This window comes from Cyprinodon tularosa, unplaced genomic scaffold, assembly GCF_016077235.1.
Source record: "Cyprinodon tularosa strain WSP-4 unplaced genomic scaffold, ASM1607723v1 ctg149, whole genome shotgun sequence".
Taxonomy (NCBI): domain Eukaryota; kingdom Metazoa; phylum Chordata; class Actinopteri; order Cyprinodontiformes; family Cyprinodontidae; genus Cyprinodon; species Cyprinodon tularosa.
In genome coordinates, this window is record NW_024038320.1 from 212018 (window position 1) to 228971 (window position 16954).

A 16954-nucleotide genomic window follows, 5' to 3' on the forward strand; every position below is an offset into this window, starting at 1 on the left:
TTGGAGCTCTAATGCAGGTATGTGAACTTTTTTTCAGTTTTTCCCTAACTCCTAAAATTATAAATCACACTAATTAACGATGGTGACGGAGGATGTGGGATATCAGGGTTAGATAGCTTTGCTCTTATGGATGTCAGTTCCTGCTTGTTCCTCATGACTCAATCAGCTCCTCCCAACAGAAACATGTCCGCAATAGAAAGAATCCTTTATTGTGTTTCGATCACTTCTTCAATGCAACAAAACTTAAACCGTACGGTGAAGGAACGTTAAGCGGTGAAGCGGCGCACGATGGGAGCGTTCACTGCTAGCATTTCTAAAGGTCAGAAGGTAGAATGTTGGTTGCTAGCCAACGGTACTGAATGTCAATCAACCGTGGGAAGAATTTACAATGCAACTAATAGAGCCATCAAAATGACAGCTGTGGGAGATTGAGGTAAAATTAACCATATTTATTTTTTACGTTTTTATTTTGTTAAAAAAAACTATGTGAAAATGAAGGAAATATAGAAACAGGAGAAGTCAGTTAACATGAGCAACATATGATTAATGTAAAAAAGTTCTTTCCCCTCAAAACCGTCAAAATGACGGCCGTGGGAGTTCTACTGGTAAATTATTCACTAAATCAGTAAATGGGCCATATAGTGATGCTTAAAAGTATAAAGTTCTCACCTCAAATGATCTTAAAACATACTTTTATAGAACAACAGAGAACTTTTAGCGTAATACCACTGAAAGCTGCTGCTGCAGTGCATGCTGGGACAGCTGTAAATCTGGAGAATGGACAACACTGATCTGGTTGTCGGTACAGAGGGAGGGGCGAGAACAACATCCGGGGACTTTGTCCATTCTTGACTTTGTGTTCTTGTGCATTGGAACAGTATTAGGGCTGAGGATGACAACGTTTCACAAGCACATGAGAAGTACACATATTGAAAAACAGCACTAGACTCAACCCATGTGTCCTCCATTCTGTAAGAAATAGCAGCTTTTCTTGTCAGTGTGTTAATTCCTACTGATGATGTTGCTCTGCAGCATGACGCACAGCTCTTCTCTGTCATCTATCACGTACAGTATAGTGATTGAGTCTATATGTGACGGAACAAAGCAAGACACATTGATTACTAAAAAGCAGATGAGCCACACAGGAAGTCAAAGATGGGGAGACTAACGCAGATTGGGTAATCTTCATCATTTGGTACTGTTGCATGGCAACCTTTAGAGCAGGATGACGTTGCGGACACACACAGTGGAAGTGTGAAGACAGCTTTAAATACGAACTTTAAAAGGCCTTTGAGAGTAGAAATTTTTACTAGTTAGTAGGTGATCAAATACTTGTGCATGCAAATTAACTGCTTAAAATCACACAATGTGGTTTTCTGCAATTTTGTTTTAGATTTTGTCACTCACCATTAAAGAGCACTTATGATGAAAAAAAAAAGATTTCAACGTGATTAGCAGGTAGCAAAATGTAAAAAATCGACATTGTACCAAATACTTGCTCTTTTTTGTTTTGGATTGACTAAACTAAAATGAAACAAATAAAGGTTCATAGTGATGGATCAAAATTTTAATAATGTAGATGTTTGAAAGTAGCACATGTCAGTGAACAAGATTAAAAATAAACAGTATGTGAGTCCAGCTAGATACCTGATGATCTTTTAAGATCAAGCAGCATCATCAGCACGAGTTAGAGGTCAGAGGAAGCTCTGCACTTCTGGCCTGCAGCCTTCCTGAACTTTAATTTGGAAAGGGGATGGAGTGCCAGACAGAGAGCCTGCCAGTATAATTTCCTGTGGGAGGTGACCTTTGGCTTTGGTGGGAATGGATCACATCTGCCACAGACATTTTCTTCTCGCTCTTTTACTCCTGTTCTTGTTTTCCTTCTTAAATCTTATCTTCAATGCCTTCAGGTGTTTTTTTTTTTCCTTTTATTGTGTTCTATTCGTTTGATTCTTGTGTTGGCATTTGGAAAACATAATATATTTCTTGTCTCTTGATAACTTAAATGTTATAGGAGTAAAAACCTTTATATTGACAATGCTTTGACAAATAATATTTAGCTTGCCAATGTTTACTTTAAGGTATAGTGGAGGATGCTTCTTTTCCGGGTGGTCCTCCTAATTGTCAATCATTCTGGTGATACGTTTACGTAAGGTCTCCTTATAAGGCTTGCCCCCATTTTTTAGAGGTGAGTCTGACATAGTAGAAAAATTGCAAATCTTCTTTTGGAAAGTAAGCTTGTATGAGCGATGCAAACAGCAACTTTTAAACATGGAGTGCATGAGGAGAAATAGGCTCCTGCTTGCTCTCACGCGTGTTTAATAGGCATTCCCTCTTAGGAGTGGGTACAGGGTTTTGCATGTGCATTTTTTCTTAAAGTGGAGAGGGCGTGTCTTTAAAAAACTTGCAAAGAAAATTGCCATCATATACAATTCTAAGTCATCAGGCCATTTTTAAAAGAAAACAGAAAACAAAATAGAATGCATCTTTTCCATATTATTTTTATTGTTGTTAATATTAACATTACTTGTTGGATCCCGCTGTCTCACACTTGTACAATGTTGTTCTTGCTTCATATGTTTTAATATTAAACACCATGGCATTTGGTTCTTTGATTTTTGAATCACTTGCTTAAAAGCTGCTGTCTCCTTTCACTGAGCACACACCTGTGTCTACAATGTCCTCAGTTTGAAAAATTATGTAATTTGCTTTTCAATAGCATGAAGAGTTTAGAAAAAAAAAAGAAAGAAAGAAACCCAAACATCTGGCAATGTGAAAATTCTTGCATATGAGGAGGAAGCTGGATGAATATTTTTACAGTGGACATGCAAGGAAACTGCACGTCTTATTTACGTCAACCTTATCGCAAATATGACAAAAACAATACACCCTGCACAAATGACAAATACATGCTAATTTTTTAATATATATATTTTTTTTTTATTTGCAATGTAGGTTGGACTCATAAGGTGGAGTTAGCTTTGTGGTGTCCATGGTTATGGGGACAAAAAACTTTTTATAAATTTTTATTTATGTTAAGCGTAGTAAAAATCACCCTGTGAGGAAGAAAAAAACGGGATAAATGAGTTTGCTCTCTGGTCTTAGTCTTGAAAAGTGAAAAGTGCCATCTTTGTCTCAGAAGCTGTTATAACTTCATCCATGCGTTGATCCTTTAGCTTTTGACAGACAGATTCAGGCAAATCTCTAACTTCAAAATTATGTTTGAAGCATGTACGTTCAACATTGAAATCTTCAGCCTTTTTCTTCTTTAATCTGAATCTTTACTTGATATTCTGGCTGAATCTGGTAGCGGCGGTTATGGCACAGACAGCAAGTTACAACACAACAAACAGATGTAGAAAACAGATGTTACCAACATTTTCAGAGCCTCTTTGCGTCATCTAAGAGTGACAGTAATTCTGTCCAAGAATTCTTCAAAAACTTTTGATTGTGGTGATATTTATGGGCTAAATCATGACAAGGTGTTTATATTTACCTACCGTCGCCAAAAGAAGCTGTTACTCATTGTGTCACTCACGCATGTTTTTACACATGGAATTTTCCACATAGTAATTGATATTTACTTTATTTAATATTATACAGAGCAGGAAATGCAGGCCTGGTGGAGAGTTATGAGTGCTAAAATGACAATTTGGCCGTGCAGACCTCAGGGATGCATCAAGCATAAATCAAGCTTTAAGAACTATAAGAAGGGGAGAACTTAAAAAAGCTGTACTTCTTCAGCTCCTTAAAGGGATAGTTCGGGATTTTTGACATGAATCTGTATGGCATCCCCATCACCAGTGTCATGCAATCACACTGACTTACCCCTGGCAGCATCCTGTGAGCAGAGTTCTCGTCCAGCTTTGGTCAAGCCGAAAGTAGTCCGGCAGGTTTGCTAGACCCAGCGAAATAAAACGTTTCTCTTCCCAAAACATTATGTGTTCAAAAGAGTGATATTTTTGCATCCCAAAAACATTGTAGTGGAAAAAGTCACACGTCGTTATCACTTGGTCCTATTTTCTCTCTGTTCGTATCAGTGCGCGCGACACCATGACCTGACAGCTAGGGCCTACTAACCAGACAACAGCCAGATGCATGTCTCGCTCCGCCTAGCTCCTAGCTGGGCGGAGCGAGGCATGCATCTGGCTGTTGTCAGGTTAAGGGCCTACCTGTTTGATTCGCGATTGTTTACTACTGGGGAAGATGTCTGACTACGAGAGCGACGAGGAAAACATCGACTTCCACTTAGAGCCAAAGGGATATCTTTATGAACCCGAGTACACTGACGATGAACTTCGACAAATTGAGTTAGATCGGGCAGAAAGAGAGAGGGTGGACAGAGAAGTGATGGAAGCTGAAGCCGGAGCCGCAGGAGCCTCAGCTGGAGCTGCGATATCCAGGGTGGCCGACAAATCATGGTGCACTTGTTTCAAGTGCGAATTAATGCAGACAGAGGTGGATGCTACTGTTGCCACGAGTGGGATTTAGTAATGCCCGAGATACAGAACCTTTCCATTGATGAGGATGTCGGAGTTGCAGCAGCTGCTGTCTGCATCACAAACAACAGCGACTTCCCTGCCCTCCTCAAAGTTGAGCTCGCTGTCAGAATGACGGCGCGCACTGATACGAACAGAGAGAAAATAGGACCAAGTGATAACGACGTGTGACTTTTTCCACTACAATGTTTTTGGGATGCAAAAATATCACTCTTTTGAACAAATAATGTTTTGGGAAGAGAAACGTTTTATTTCGCTGGGTCTAGCAAACCTGCCGGACTACTTTCGGCTTGACCAAAGCTGGACAAGAACTCTGCTCACAGGATGCTGCCAGGGGTAAGTCAGTGTGATTGCATGACACTGGTGATGGGGATGCCATACAGATTCATGTCAAAAATCCCGAACTATCCCTTTAAGCAACCCATAAGCACTTAATAATACACATTATATATATATATATATATATATATATATATATATATATATATATATATATATATATATATATATATATATATATATATATATATATATATTAGGGATGGGACGATTTATGAAAACCGTCCGAACCGTTCAGTTCGACTGTCTCGGTTCGATTCACTCGTTCGGTTCATGCGCTGCTCCTTTTTCTCATAGAGGAAGCGATTACACTCCAGAGCAGAAGGTGGCGGTACTGCGACCAAAGCCAACCACCAGTAGTAAACAAGAAGAAGAAGAAGCGAAGCAGCTTAGCCGGGTGTAGCAGGGGGAAAAAATCAGTTGTTGTGGAAAATTGTGTGGGTATGGCGAGTGAGAAAGAACAGGAGTTGGAAGACGCGCCAGCAGCACTTTATAGGTCTGCTGTATGGGACCACTTTCCATTTAGAGTGACCTACGATGACGGCGGAAAGAAAGTTGTGGATAAAAGTGCAACAGTGTGCAAGCATTATGCAACACGTTTTGTTTATGCTAACAGCAACATGACCAACATGTCATGCTAACCCCGAAATCCCTCACACTCCGTCAGAAACGCTGCGCTCCAGACCGGCTGCTCAAAGCAAAGCCTACAGCCTCCACTGTGGCTCCCATCCGCTCCCCTCTGAGTCCCTCGGAGATGGTAGAGAGCATGCGCGAGATGATTAAATTCAAAGCAGCAAAACATACGGAAATGATCCAGGGTTTCCGCGGATCATTTAAAATAATTACAATCCATTATTTTTTGGGGGATTTTTTCATTAATTTCATAAATTTTTACGGGATTTCGGTGTAACAATCAACATATACCGAATCGAACCGAACCGAACCGTGGATTTTGTGAACCGTTCCACCCCTAATATATATATATATATATATATATATATATATATATATATATATATATATATATATATATATATATATATATATATATATATATATATATATATATAGGTATTTATCCATAACGAAGCTTAAGAAAAAATAAAATCTGGAAGACTGATCACCTGGACATCCTACTGATGTGCCATGTTTAAGCTCCAGCCATTCAACTTTGGGACCACACCCCATCTGAAGTGAATTATCTTTCAAGATCCCCTTCAATCATGAACTGACCCCGCTTCCCTCATGCACAACTGCTGAACCTTCACCCACCTCCACTCTCCTACCTTACTCTCAGGCTATTCTCAGTCCCACTCATCCTTTAGCTTATTACACCACCAATGTCCAGGGCCCTGGGAGGAAGACGACTCTAATCCTTTTCCTAAGTTACTCATCCAAGCGAATGTTTGAGTGCCATATAACTTATTTCATTCATGTCAAAAAAAAACTTTCAATTGCATCTTCGCTCTTTGTGTGAGTCTCTCCAGTTTGAAATGTTTACGTGTTTTATATTTGTAATTTGACTGGATTGTTTGAAAAAAAAAATCCTCCATTAATTTAATTATAAATGATGTTTTTTTTGTGTGTGTTCAATTAGTAATGTTACTGGATTCTCTGGCATAAAGGTTTTTATTCAATAATTGTTTCATTTATTAATTCAAATGATCGTATCAGGCAACAATCGCTTTTATTTTCCTTTAAATTGATCTTTCATCATCTTAAACCTCTATTTCAAATTTAACTGAGGATATAATATCATATGAATGGAAACATTTGAGCCACTGTTCAACAGTCGTGCTATTTGAAGCACAGACACCAACAAAAGTCCACGCCTTTAAAAAATTACACCCAAACATAAATAGGATTTGCTCCACAGTCGTCTCAATTTGCAATCATTCTTTTTCTTATAACTTCACTTTTTATGCATATATTATATACTGTACTCATTACCGTGCTCAAAAAAATATTACAGCAATAACTTCCAAAGCTTTTTTCTACTTGTGTCTGGTGTCATTAACTGTTTCTCTATGATTATGTTCATTTTTTGTATTAATATTCACTTTATTATCTGGTCTTTAATAAAATAAGAGAAGACTTATAAAATCTGGAATAAAAAAATCACTTTCAGGCAAATGATAGTATCTGTAACGACTATCTTACCCTCAGCAGGCATTGTAAAGACATCTTTAGGGATATAGAGTTTATCCTCGGCTGTCCTGGCCCAGTCTTTCATCCCTCGTCGTCCCTTCATGGGAAAGTTAATATCACTTGACACTGCTGATACTGGCTCTCTTTGTATTGTTATCACTAAAGAAAAGAAAACAAAAAAAAATCGATAAACTTGATACAATTTTGCAAAAAGTAGTGCCTGAAAAAAAGCAAAAGACTAAAAAACTCTTCAGTTAATAAAAAAAAAAATAATATATATATATATATATATATATATATATATATATATATATATATATATATATATATATATATATATATATATATATATATATATATATATATATATATATATACCATAGAGAGATAAGATGAAATGTTTGCACAGGGTACTAAAATATACATGCAACTTTTGACTGGGTGGGAAAGAAGCTCTAAATTATTTAATATCTGAACTCAGTATCATATAACTTTATCTGTCATACATGACTGAAATTAGTAGTCCTTGGACTTACTGAGATTGTTTGTGACTGTTAGGAAACTCTGAAAAGGCTTTTGTGCTTCTCCAATGAAATGAATAAAATCTTCTAATATTCTCATCAGCAGAGCAGCACCAGGAGCGACCTGTAAATGGAAAGATTAAAAAAGTAGGTCATATGATTGATTGATAAAAAAATCAAAACCAACTTTGAAACATGATTTAATAAAATCCCTTGTTTTTAATTTGGTAAGAACATGAAGTTCCTTGGTTTTCCATATTGGTGTTAAGGTCCTACGCAGAAGCCACAAAGGAACATACTATTCTCAGGTATAAAAGCCATTCTAAGATGAGTTTGTGTAAAAAAAAAAATAATAGCCAGAGACAGTTAAAACCATTAGCAGTTAATGCACAATATTGTTTTTAAGCTTCACTCAAACTGGCCTGTTTTGTTAGCAGGTCTCCATGTTTTTCTTTCAAAGGTTGAACTATAAAGACAGGGCATGCATTTTTTGAAACATGAAATCCTTTCATGTCTGCAGTATATCAACAACCAGCTTACATACAGTGAAGAAATATTTGCCTCACAATTACTCCTTTTGTTTTGTTTTTTTACACTGAATATTTAATCAGTATAATCTTACGGGTTTCAATTAATGTCAAAAGCAACCTAAGAAAATATTACATTTAGTTGAGAAACAATGCTTTAAATATTTAACTTAATGCTTCACTTATTTGACAGAAAGCAAAAAATATATATATTAGAATCATAGTTCTGAATGAAATAGAAGCCCATGCTTTCAGCCATAGACTGCTGGGGATTTTGAACTTACCCTACCCCTCCAAAAAAAAAAAAAAAAAAAGTCTTCATAAGAATAGATTTAGAATAATTAATAGGTAAACATTTTACCTGATGTGCGTCCTCCCACTTTTCAAGATTTTCCAAGTCCAACATATGACTAATAATCTGGAAGAATTTCTAAAAACAGGAGGAAGAAGTTCAGATAGAAAGGTGACAATATGATCAACTTTGAATGCACAGGGCAAGTTAAACTTTTTTATTGAAAACTTAGAAGGGTGCTTTAAGAAACACACTTAGTCAAAGCATTTTTTTCACAAAGTTTAGACAAATATTTTTGGTGGAAAAATTGTTCATTATTTGGAAGGAGAAGCAAAAAGAATTTAGTATTTTTCCAAAACCAGAGAATGAAATATGTACTGAGCCTAAGAATGCATTTGTATCTGGCTCTGATGAGCCCATACTATGTACTGCAAACACATCAGTATGATACAATATAAATTCTTACATTGTGGTTTAGACTGGATGATCAGGGGGTTTGAATTGGACAGAGTTGAATACCCAACTAATCTAGTTTTCTGCCTTGGATTTAGCTGCCACTAAAATCTATACATAAAATAGTAATTGTTTAGCAAGTTCACATTTGATTGCGGTGATATTTGTTCTTTTTGTCACGTATCCATAAAGAGCAGAACTTTGGGTAAAACCACAGAAAGTTTCCCTAGAAATAGACTCTCCTTCCTGCTGGTCACTGAACCTCCATTAGAGAAACGGTGGGATTACTGACGATTTTACTTTGCTCTTTATGGGCAACACATGAAAGATAATTTCAGAAACCAATTATGCTCTGCTTTAAACTTGATCTAAATTTGTTTCCTGACCTCCTTTGTGTAAAACACTGTCTATATGATGATCTTTGATCACAGACTTTCTTTTAACTGTTCTGAAGGGCGGTTAGAGAAAAGCTATACTGTGAGTTTATATGTTTATGAAAAGGTTTTATTAAGTAAATTATTTATTGGGAATGCATGTCAGAAGAAAAACAAAACGTAAAAATTGATAGCCTTCTCTAAACTTTAATTTTACAAACATGCATTACTCTGTCTAACATTTGTCTAAATCTAAGTTTGTGTTGATCTTTAACCTTTTGAAGTTTAGGGTTTTAATACTGTATGGCAAAATTTGAAAGGTTCAAGCACATAAATGTAGCTTAAAATAAGAGGGAATTCTAAGTAGCAGTCTGCTCTGTGTCACACACAACCATAATTTGTTAATCACAACCAGTGAAAAAGAAAAGTTGATACTCTTACAGTAATACAAAAAAAGAGTCTCCCTACCTGCACGTCGTCGGAAGCTGGGATGTAGGTTGCTCTTTTGAAGGTGTCCGTCACATTTCGCAGGATCTCCGTGGAGAAGAGAAGGTCGCCACTGTAGTAGCTCCTCCTCTGCAAAAGTTCCAGGAGACTCCGTACGATCTGAGACATCCCCTCCCCGGCCAGGGTCCTCTGACCCTTCGCAAGATGCTCTAGTAACTACAATGCATTGAGAAATAGAGACATTTAGGAAAAGGAGAGCTTCACCTTTGACTAAAAACAACAACCATAACAAAAATGCAATGCGCATAAAAATACTACAAATTTTTTGTTTGAGTATTATTTTTTACATTGGAAGCCTTTTACAAAGTTCAAGGTTAGTCTAAGTAATATGCAACGATTTAATTTATTTAACAATTTATAAATAAAATGTTGACCTGATGGGTTTTAAATGTGACTCCCTAAAATTACTAAGGAGCAATGCAAATAAATAAAACAAACAACAACAACAAGAAAAGTAGAACAAGTTTGTTTTTTAAAGGTTCAGTTAATTGAAGTGTGGGAGTCTACATGCACACAAAACAAACTAAACCAACCACACATTATAGACCAATGCAATAGTTATATATATATATATATATATATATATATATATATATATATATATATATATATATATATATATATATTTTTTTTTTTTTTTTTTTTTTTTTTTTTTTTTTTTTTTTTTTGTATTCCAAATGTAAATACCTGTTTTCCAAATAAGGGCTAGTTAGTGAGTAGGATACTTTATTGACAAATGTCATTCATTTTCACACTATTAATTTTTAACTGTGGAAACTAAATTAATAGGATTATATAAAGGGACCTTTTTGTGTTTATTTTTAAAAATTATAAAATTGCACTCTTGAGAGTATAAAGGATAGTAGCTTTGTGACTTCTCAGCAACACAAAATGACATTTAATTACAAATGGTAAAAAGAAATTACACGCGTGAATTACCTAAGAGTACAATAACATTGATTTTATCTCAGGAGGCACCGTATTTCCAATGACCTTTAAATAACAACTCCTTGCCAAATTTGGGAAGACAATGCCTAAGAACATTTTCCCCAATATATTTCCATCCTAACCTAATTCAGTTTGTTTCCTGAAGTAACAGTAGCAGTTAAAAATTCAGGACATGGTCAAGCAGAAAGCTTTTGTGTCTGTGAAACAAACAGATAAGAAAGGAAAGGTGGAGCAGCAGGCTCACAACAACTGGATCATAAGTGCAAGAAGTTGTGAGAGAACAGTCATGTTTGAAACATAGAGTGAGAGAGTCTGATGCAAAGTGCAGAGTGGAAGAACAGAAGATAACAGCTTCACACAAAATGAATAATTTAATTCCGGTGTTAATAAAAGGTTGGAACTGTAGGTAAGAGTGCAAACAGATCTGTTACGTATAATCCCTGACCCCCATCTTCTTCCACCATCATGGAGAAGCTAGAAAAGGTTGAGGTTCACAGAGCAGGAAAAGAGTCTCCCTGATGAACACATTCATTAGCTCAGTTCATTAATTGATAAGTGTGAGTGCAACACCCTGGGAAATCTAATTAGAGATAGTGGGAACTGAAGCCTAGAGTAAAGAGATTGTTCATTTTCTATTTTGAGAAAACCTGTGAAAAGTAAAGTTGATTGCAGGTACAGCATACCAAGAATGTTGTCTAAAAGATGAAGAAAACTTAGAAAAACGCCTTATTTATTTCAGCAATAAATTATCTGTCTAGTTGATTCTGAAATTAATTAAATCAAATGATGTAAGCTGGATCAATATTGGTATTTTTCCTCCATGTCTGGGTTTATCATAAACTCCTCAAAATAAAAGGAAAACTTAAATAACACATCCTAGATCTGAATGGATGAAATATTCTCCTTTATTAATGTTCTGTACAAAGTTCAATGTGTTGCTATCAAAATCACACAAAAATCATCAATGGTAATCAAATGTATTAACCAACTGTCCTGGATTTGGAATCACAGAAAGAAATTAAAGTGGAAAAACTTCACTACAGCCTGATCTAACTTTGAAATAATGTCCTTAAAACACATTCAAATTAGGCTCAGCGTTGTGTGTGGCCTCCATGTGCCTGTATGACCTCCCGACAACTCCTGGGCATGCTTCTGATGAGGTAGTGGATGGTCTCCTGAGAAATCACCTCCCAGACTTGGACTAAAGTATCTAAAAACTCCTGGACATTCGGTGGTGCAACGTGACGTTAGTAGATGGATGGAGACGTGACCCCCAGATGTGCTGAATCTGTTTCAGGTCTGTGGAAGGGCGGGTCAGTCCATAGCTACAATGCCTTTATCTTGCAGGAACTGCTGACACACTCCAGCCACATGAGGTTTAGCATTGTCCTGCATCAGGTGCACCCCAGGAACAACCCGACCCGCATATGGTTTCACAAGGGGTCTGAGGACCTCATCCTGGTACCCAGGGGCAGTCATGCTACCTCTGGCGAGCATATGGAAGGCTGTGCGCCCCTCCAAAGAAATGCCACTCCACACCATTACTGACCCGCTGCCAAACAGCTCATGCTAAAGGATGTTGCAGGCAGCAGATCGCTCTCTAATGGTTTCTCTAGATTTTGTCACATCTGTTAAGTGTTATTCTGCTCATATGAAGAACACAGGGTGCCAGTGGTGAATTTGCCAACCTTGGTGTTCCCTGCATAAATCCCAAGCATCCTGCATGGTGTTAGGCTGGGAGCACAATCCCCATTTGTTGACGTCAGGCCCTCATACTATCCTCATGGAGTTGGTATCCAACTGTTTGTGCAGACACATGGACATTTGTGACATGCAGGAGGTCATTTTGCAGTGTCCCTCCTGTAGCTCCTTGCACAAAATGAAGGTAGCGGACCTGCTGCTGGGTTCCTGCCCTTCTATGCCCTCCTCCATATCTCCTAGTGCACTTGCCTCTATCCTGGTAGAACCTCCAGTGTTGTGACACTACGCTGACAGACACTGTTAATCTTCTGCCACAGCTCACATTAATGTGCCATCCTGGATATGCTGCACTACCTGAGTCAGTTGTGTGGATTGTAAAGTCATTCTCATGCTACCATGAGTGTAAAAGCACCACAGACTTTCAAAGCTGACCAAAACAACAGCCAAAAAGCAAAGGCATTGAGAAGTGGTCTGTGGTCCCCACCTGCAGAACCAATCATTCATTGAGTCTGTCTTGCTAAACGGCAATCATTTCCACTAGTTGTCCATTCCATTTGCACAACATTTGGACAAAAGTATGTGAAATTGATTGTCAATCAGTGTTGCTTCCTACTGTAATTGGACAGATTGATTTCACAGATGTTTGATTTCATTGAAGTATATTGTGTTCTTGACATTTTTAGCAATTTATAAATAAATAAAAAAGTAGTGCTGTTTGGATTAACTGAGTGTGCAACTGAGTGTGCAGCTGTTCAGAGGATCTCCATCTGAAGTTAAGTTATTTTCTCTGTGATATCTCTGTATCTAAGTAACTCTAACTGACTACTTTAAAACATAGCACCTTCTGCTGCACTTTTCTACTGAGCACTTGTCAGTTTCACACGGTTTTATTTCTGATAGCAAGAAGTAGCTAGCCTAGGCTAGCGCTAGCTTAGCATTGCTATGGCTTCTCTCTCTCCCTCCCTTGACTCTTTTCCAACTCTTCCTTCTTCCTCTCCTCTCTCCTGCTCTCTGTGTCAGATGTTCAGTTATTCCTCTGCCTCCTTTAGTGATAATGGGATGTGTAATAAGTGTAGTATTTTTGTAGCTTTGGAGGCGAGGGTGTCAGAGTTAGAATCCAGGCTTCAGGCTGTTGAAGTAGGCCCCCCACGTAGCTGTCCTCCAAAAGTGCCTGAGCAGCCAGGCGATTGGGTAACTGTACGTAGAAAGCGTAGTCGTGGATCTCTGCCCACTGGTCACCACCAACCCGTTCACGTTTCTAACCGGTTTTCCCCACTCAGTGACACACCCACTGAGAAGCCCACTCTGGTGATTGGCAGCTCCATAGTCAGAAACGTGGCATTAGAGACACCAGGGACCATAGTCAAATGTTTGCCGGGGGCCAGAACGGGCGACATCAAATCCTACCTGAAACTACTGGCTAAGGATAAGGTTAAATACAGTAAGATTGTTATTCACGCTGGTGGTAATGACACCCGGTTACGACGATCGGAGGTCACTAAAATTAGTGTTGCTTCGGTGTGTAAGTTTGCCAAAAAAATGTCGGACTCCGTAATTTTCTCTGGTCCCCTCCCTGATCTGACCAGTGATGACATGTTTAGCCGCATGTCGTCATTCAATCGCTGGTTGTCTAGGTGGTGCCCTGAAAACAACGTGGGCTACATTAATAATTGGCAATCCTTTTGGGGAAAGCCTGGTCTGATTCGGAGAGACGGCATCCATCCCACTTTGGATGGTGCAGCTCTTCTTTCTAGGAATCTGGCCACATTTATTAGTCCTCCAAAACCCTGACCACCCAGGGTGCAGACCAGGAAGCAGAGTTGTAGTTTAACACACATCTCTGCAGCTTCTCTACTGTTACCCACTCTTTACTCCATCCAGACAGTGTCTTGCCCACGACCAAAATCTAATAAATTAGCAAAGATTCCCAAAGGAGTAAATCATGATAATCTAATTAAAATCAAAATAACTCCAATTGGGGAAAAAGTTAAAACAATTAAATGCGGTCTGTTTAACATAAGATCGCTTTCCTCTAAAAGTCTACTAGTTAATGACTTGATTTGTGATAATCACATTGACTTGTTTTGCCTTACAGAAACCTGGCTGCAGCAAGAGGATTATGTGAGCATAAATGAGGCAACTCCTTCAAGCTATTTAAATTTTCACATCCCCAGAAGTTCTGGGCGAGGAGGAGGAGTAGCAACAATCTTCGAGTCTGACTTACTGATTACTCCCAAAACAATTAATTCCTACAACTCTTTTGAACATTTAACCCTTAATTTCCCTGATCCAAATTTCAAGGCAAGAAAACCTCTTCTTTTTGTAACTTTGTATCGTCCACCAGGTCCTTACTCTGAATTTTTAGATGAGTTTTCAGAGTTCCTTTCTGATTTGGTATTAAATACTGACAGGGTCATCATAGTGGGAGATTTTAACATCCATGCTGACATTGAAGGCGATAGCTTAAGAGCAGCCTTTAATGCTATCTTAGACACTATTGGCTTTTTTCAAAATGTGAATAGTCCCACGCATTCTCATCTTCATACTTTGGATCTTGTGCTGACATACGGCATAGAATGTGAAGAAATAACAGTATTTCCTCACAACCCTGTCCTCTCTGACCACTTTCTAATAACCTTCAGAATGACTTTAACAGAGTTCTCCTCCCCCAAAAGAAGGTTCAATTTTAGTAGATCTTTATCAGATAGTGCAGTTATAAATTTTAAAGAATCTGCTTCACTTTCTCTCTGCTCTGTGTCACTGAGCAGTGCTGCAGAGTGCAAAAGCTTAGCTTATTCCCCTTCACAGGTTGATGATTTTGTTGAGGGGGTTGCTAGTTCTCTGCGTATTGCCTTAGACAACGCAGCTCCTTTGAAAATGAAAACCGTTAAAAATAGAAAGCTTGCTCCTTGGTTTAATGCAGAGCTGCGTACTTTGAAGCAAAATGCTAGGAAACTGGAGAGAAAATATCGCTCCACAGGCCTGCGAGAGTCCTTCCTAGTCTGGAAAAATGGTTTACTGCTGTATAAGAGGACCCTTTGTAAAGCAAGAGCAGCATACTTCTCCTCATTAATAGAGGAGAATAAGAATAATCCTAGATTTCTTTTTAATACAGTTGCCAAACTCACCCAGAGCCATAGCTCTGTTGAACCGTCCATTCCACCTGCTCTTAGCAGCAATGATTTTATGGGATTCTTTATAAATAAGATTGATCTTATTAAAAATAAGATCATAAGCACTCCTCTATCCGCGATTGTACCTGAGGTAGTCATGGAATCTGAACCGGGTTTAGACTGCTTTGATCCAGTTGAACTCTCTGAATTAGCAAAATTATTGTCTTCATCTAAGCCTTCAACTTGTATGTTAGATCCAGTTCCAACCAGGTTATTTAAGGAGGTATTCCCTTTGATCTCCTCCTCCATTTTAGATGTGATTAATCTATCTCTGTTACAGGGATATGTACCTAAAGCTTTTAAGATTGCTGTAATTAAACCTCTGCTTAAGAAACCGTCTCTTGACCCAGATGACTTGGTCAATTATAGACCTATATCCAATCTTCCTTTCTTATCCAAAATTCTTGAGAAAGTAGTTGCCAAACAAGTTTGCGATCACTTCCACCATAATGAACTTTTTGAAGAGTTTCAGTCTGGCTTTAGAGCTCATCATAGCACTGAAACAGCTCTGGTGAAAGTCACTAATGATATTCTCATGGCCTCAGATAATGGACTTGTATCTGTGCTCGTCCTGTTGGATCTTAGTGCTGCATTTGATACAGTTGACCATAATATTCTTTTAGAAAGACTTGAATATTTTGTTGGAATTAAAGGAACAGCACTAGACTGGTTTAAATCTTATCTATCTGATCGAATTCAGTTTGTTCATGTTAATGATAGATCTTCAACACGCTCAAAGGTTACCTGTGGAGTACCACAGGGATCAGTGCTAGGACCAATTCTCTTTACTTTATACATGCTCCCAATTGGTAGAATTATTAGACAGCATGGGATTAATTTCCACTGTTATGCTGATGATACCCAGCTATATCTGTCTATAAATCCAGATGAAGCTAACCCATTACATAGATTACAGGCATGTCTTGAAGACATAAAAACCTGGATGACTCTTAACTTTCTGCTTCTGAATGCAGACAAAACAGAAGTTATAGTCTTTGGACCAGAGTCTCTGAAAAAGAAACTGATTAGCCAGTCACTTCATTTGGATGGGATTAAACTGATTTCAGATAATAAAGTAAAAAATCTTGGTGTTATTTTTGATCAGGACCTGTCATTTAAATCCCATATCAAAGAGGTTTCTAGAATTTCCTTCTTTCATCTGAGGAACATTGCAAAAATTAGAAATATCCTGTCCAGGGGTGATGCTGAGAAACTAGTCCATGCATTTGTTACTTCAAGGCTGGACTATTGTAATTCTTTACTATCAGGAAGTCCACAAACTGTAGTTAAAAGCCTTCAGCTGATCCAAAATGCTGCAGCCAGAGTTCTAATGAAAATGAAAAAGAGAGATCATATCTCTCCTATCCTGGCTTCTCTTCATTGGCTTCCTGTTAAATCCAGAATAGAATTTAAAATCCTCCTTCTCACATATAAAGCCTTAAATGGCCAAGCTCCATCTTATATCAGAGATC

The 16954-nt window shown here is 37.9% G+C and overlaps 1 protein-coding gene across 6 annotated transcripts in view; it reads right to left on the reverse strand.

Moving 5' to 3' along the window:
• adgrb2 (adhesion G protein-coupled receptor B2) overlaps positions 1-16954 on the reverse strand; it is a 367628-nt gene that overhangs the window by 158325 nt on the left and 192349 nt on the right. For all 6 annotated transcript variants that reach the window (XM_038279177.1, XM_038279174.1, XM_038279176.1 and 3 more), the window contains 4 exons: positions 9622-9816; positions 8396-8464; positions 7523-7631; positions 6999-7145 (listed from right to left, as the gene is read on the reverse strand). In XM_038279177.1, the coding sequence (XP_038135105.1) occupies positions 6999-7145; positions 7523-7631; positions 8396-8464; positions 9622-9816 (520 nt within the window). The remainder of the gene's footprint in view (positions 1-6998; positions 7146-7522; positions 7632-8395; positions 8465-9621; positions 9817-16954) is intronic.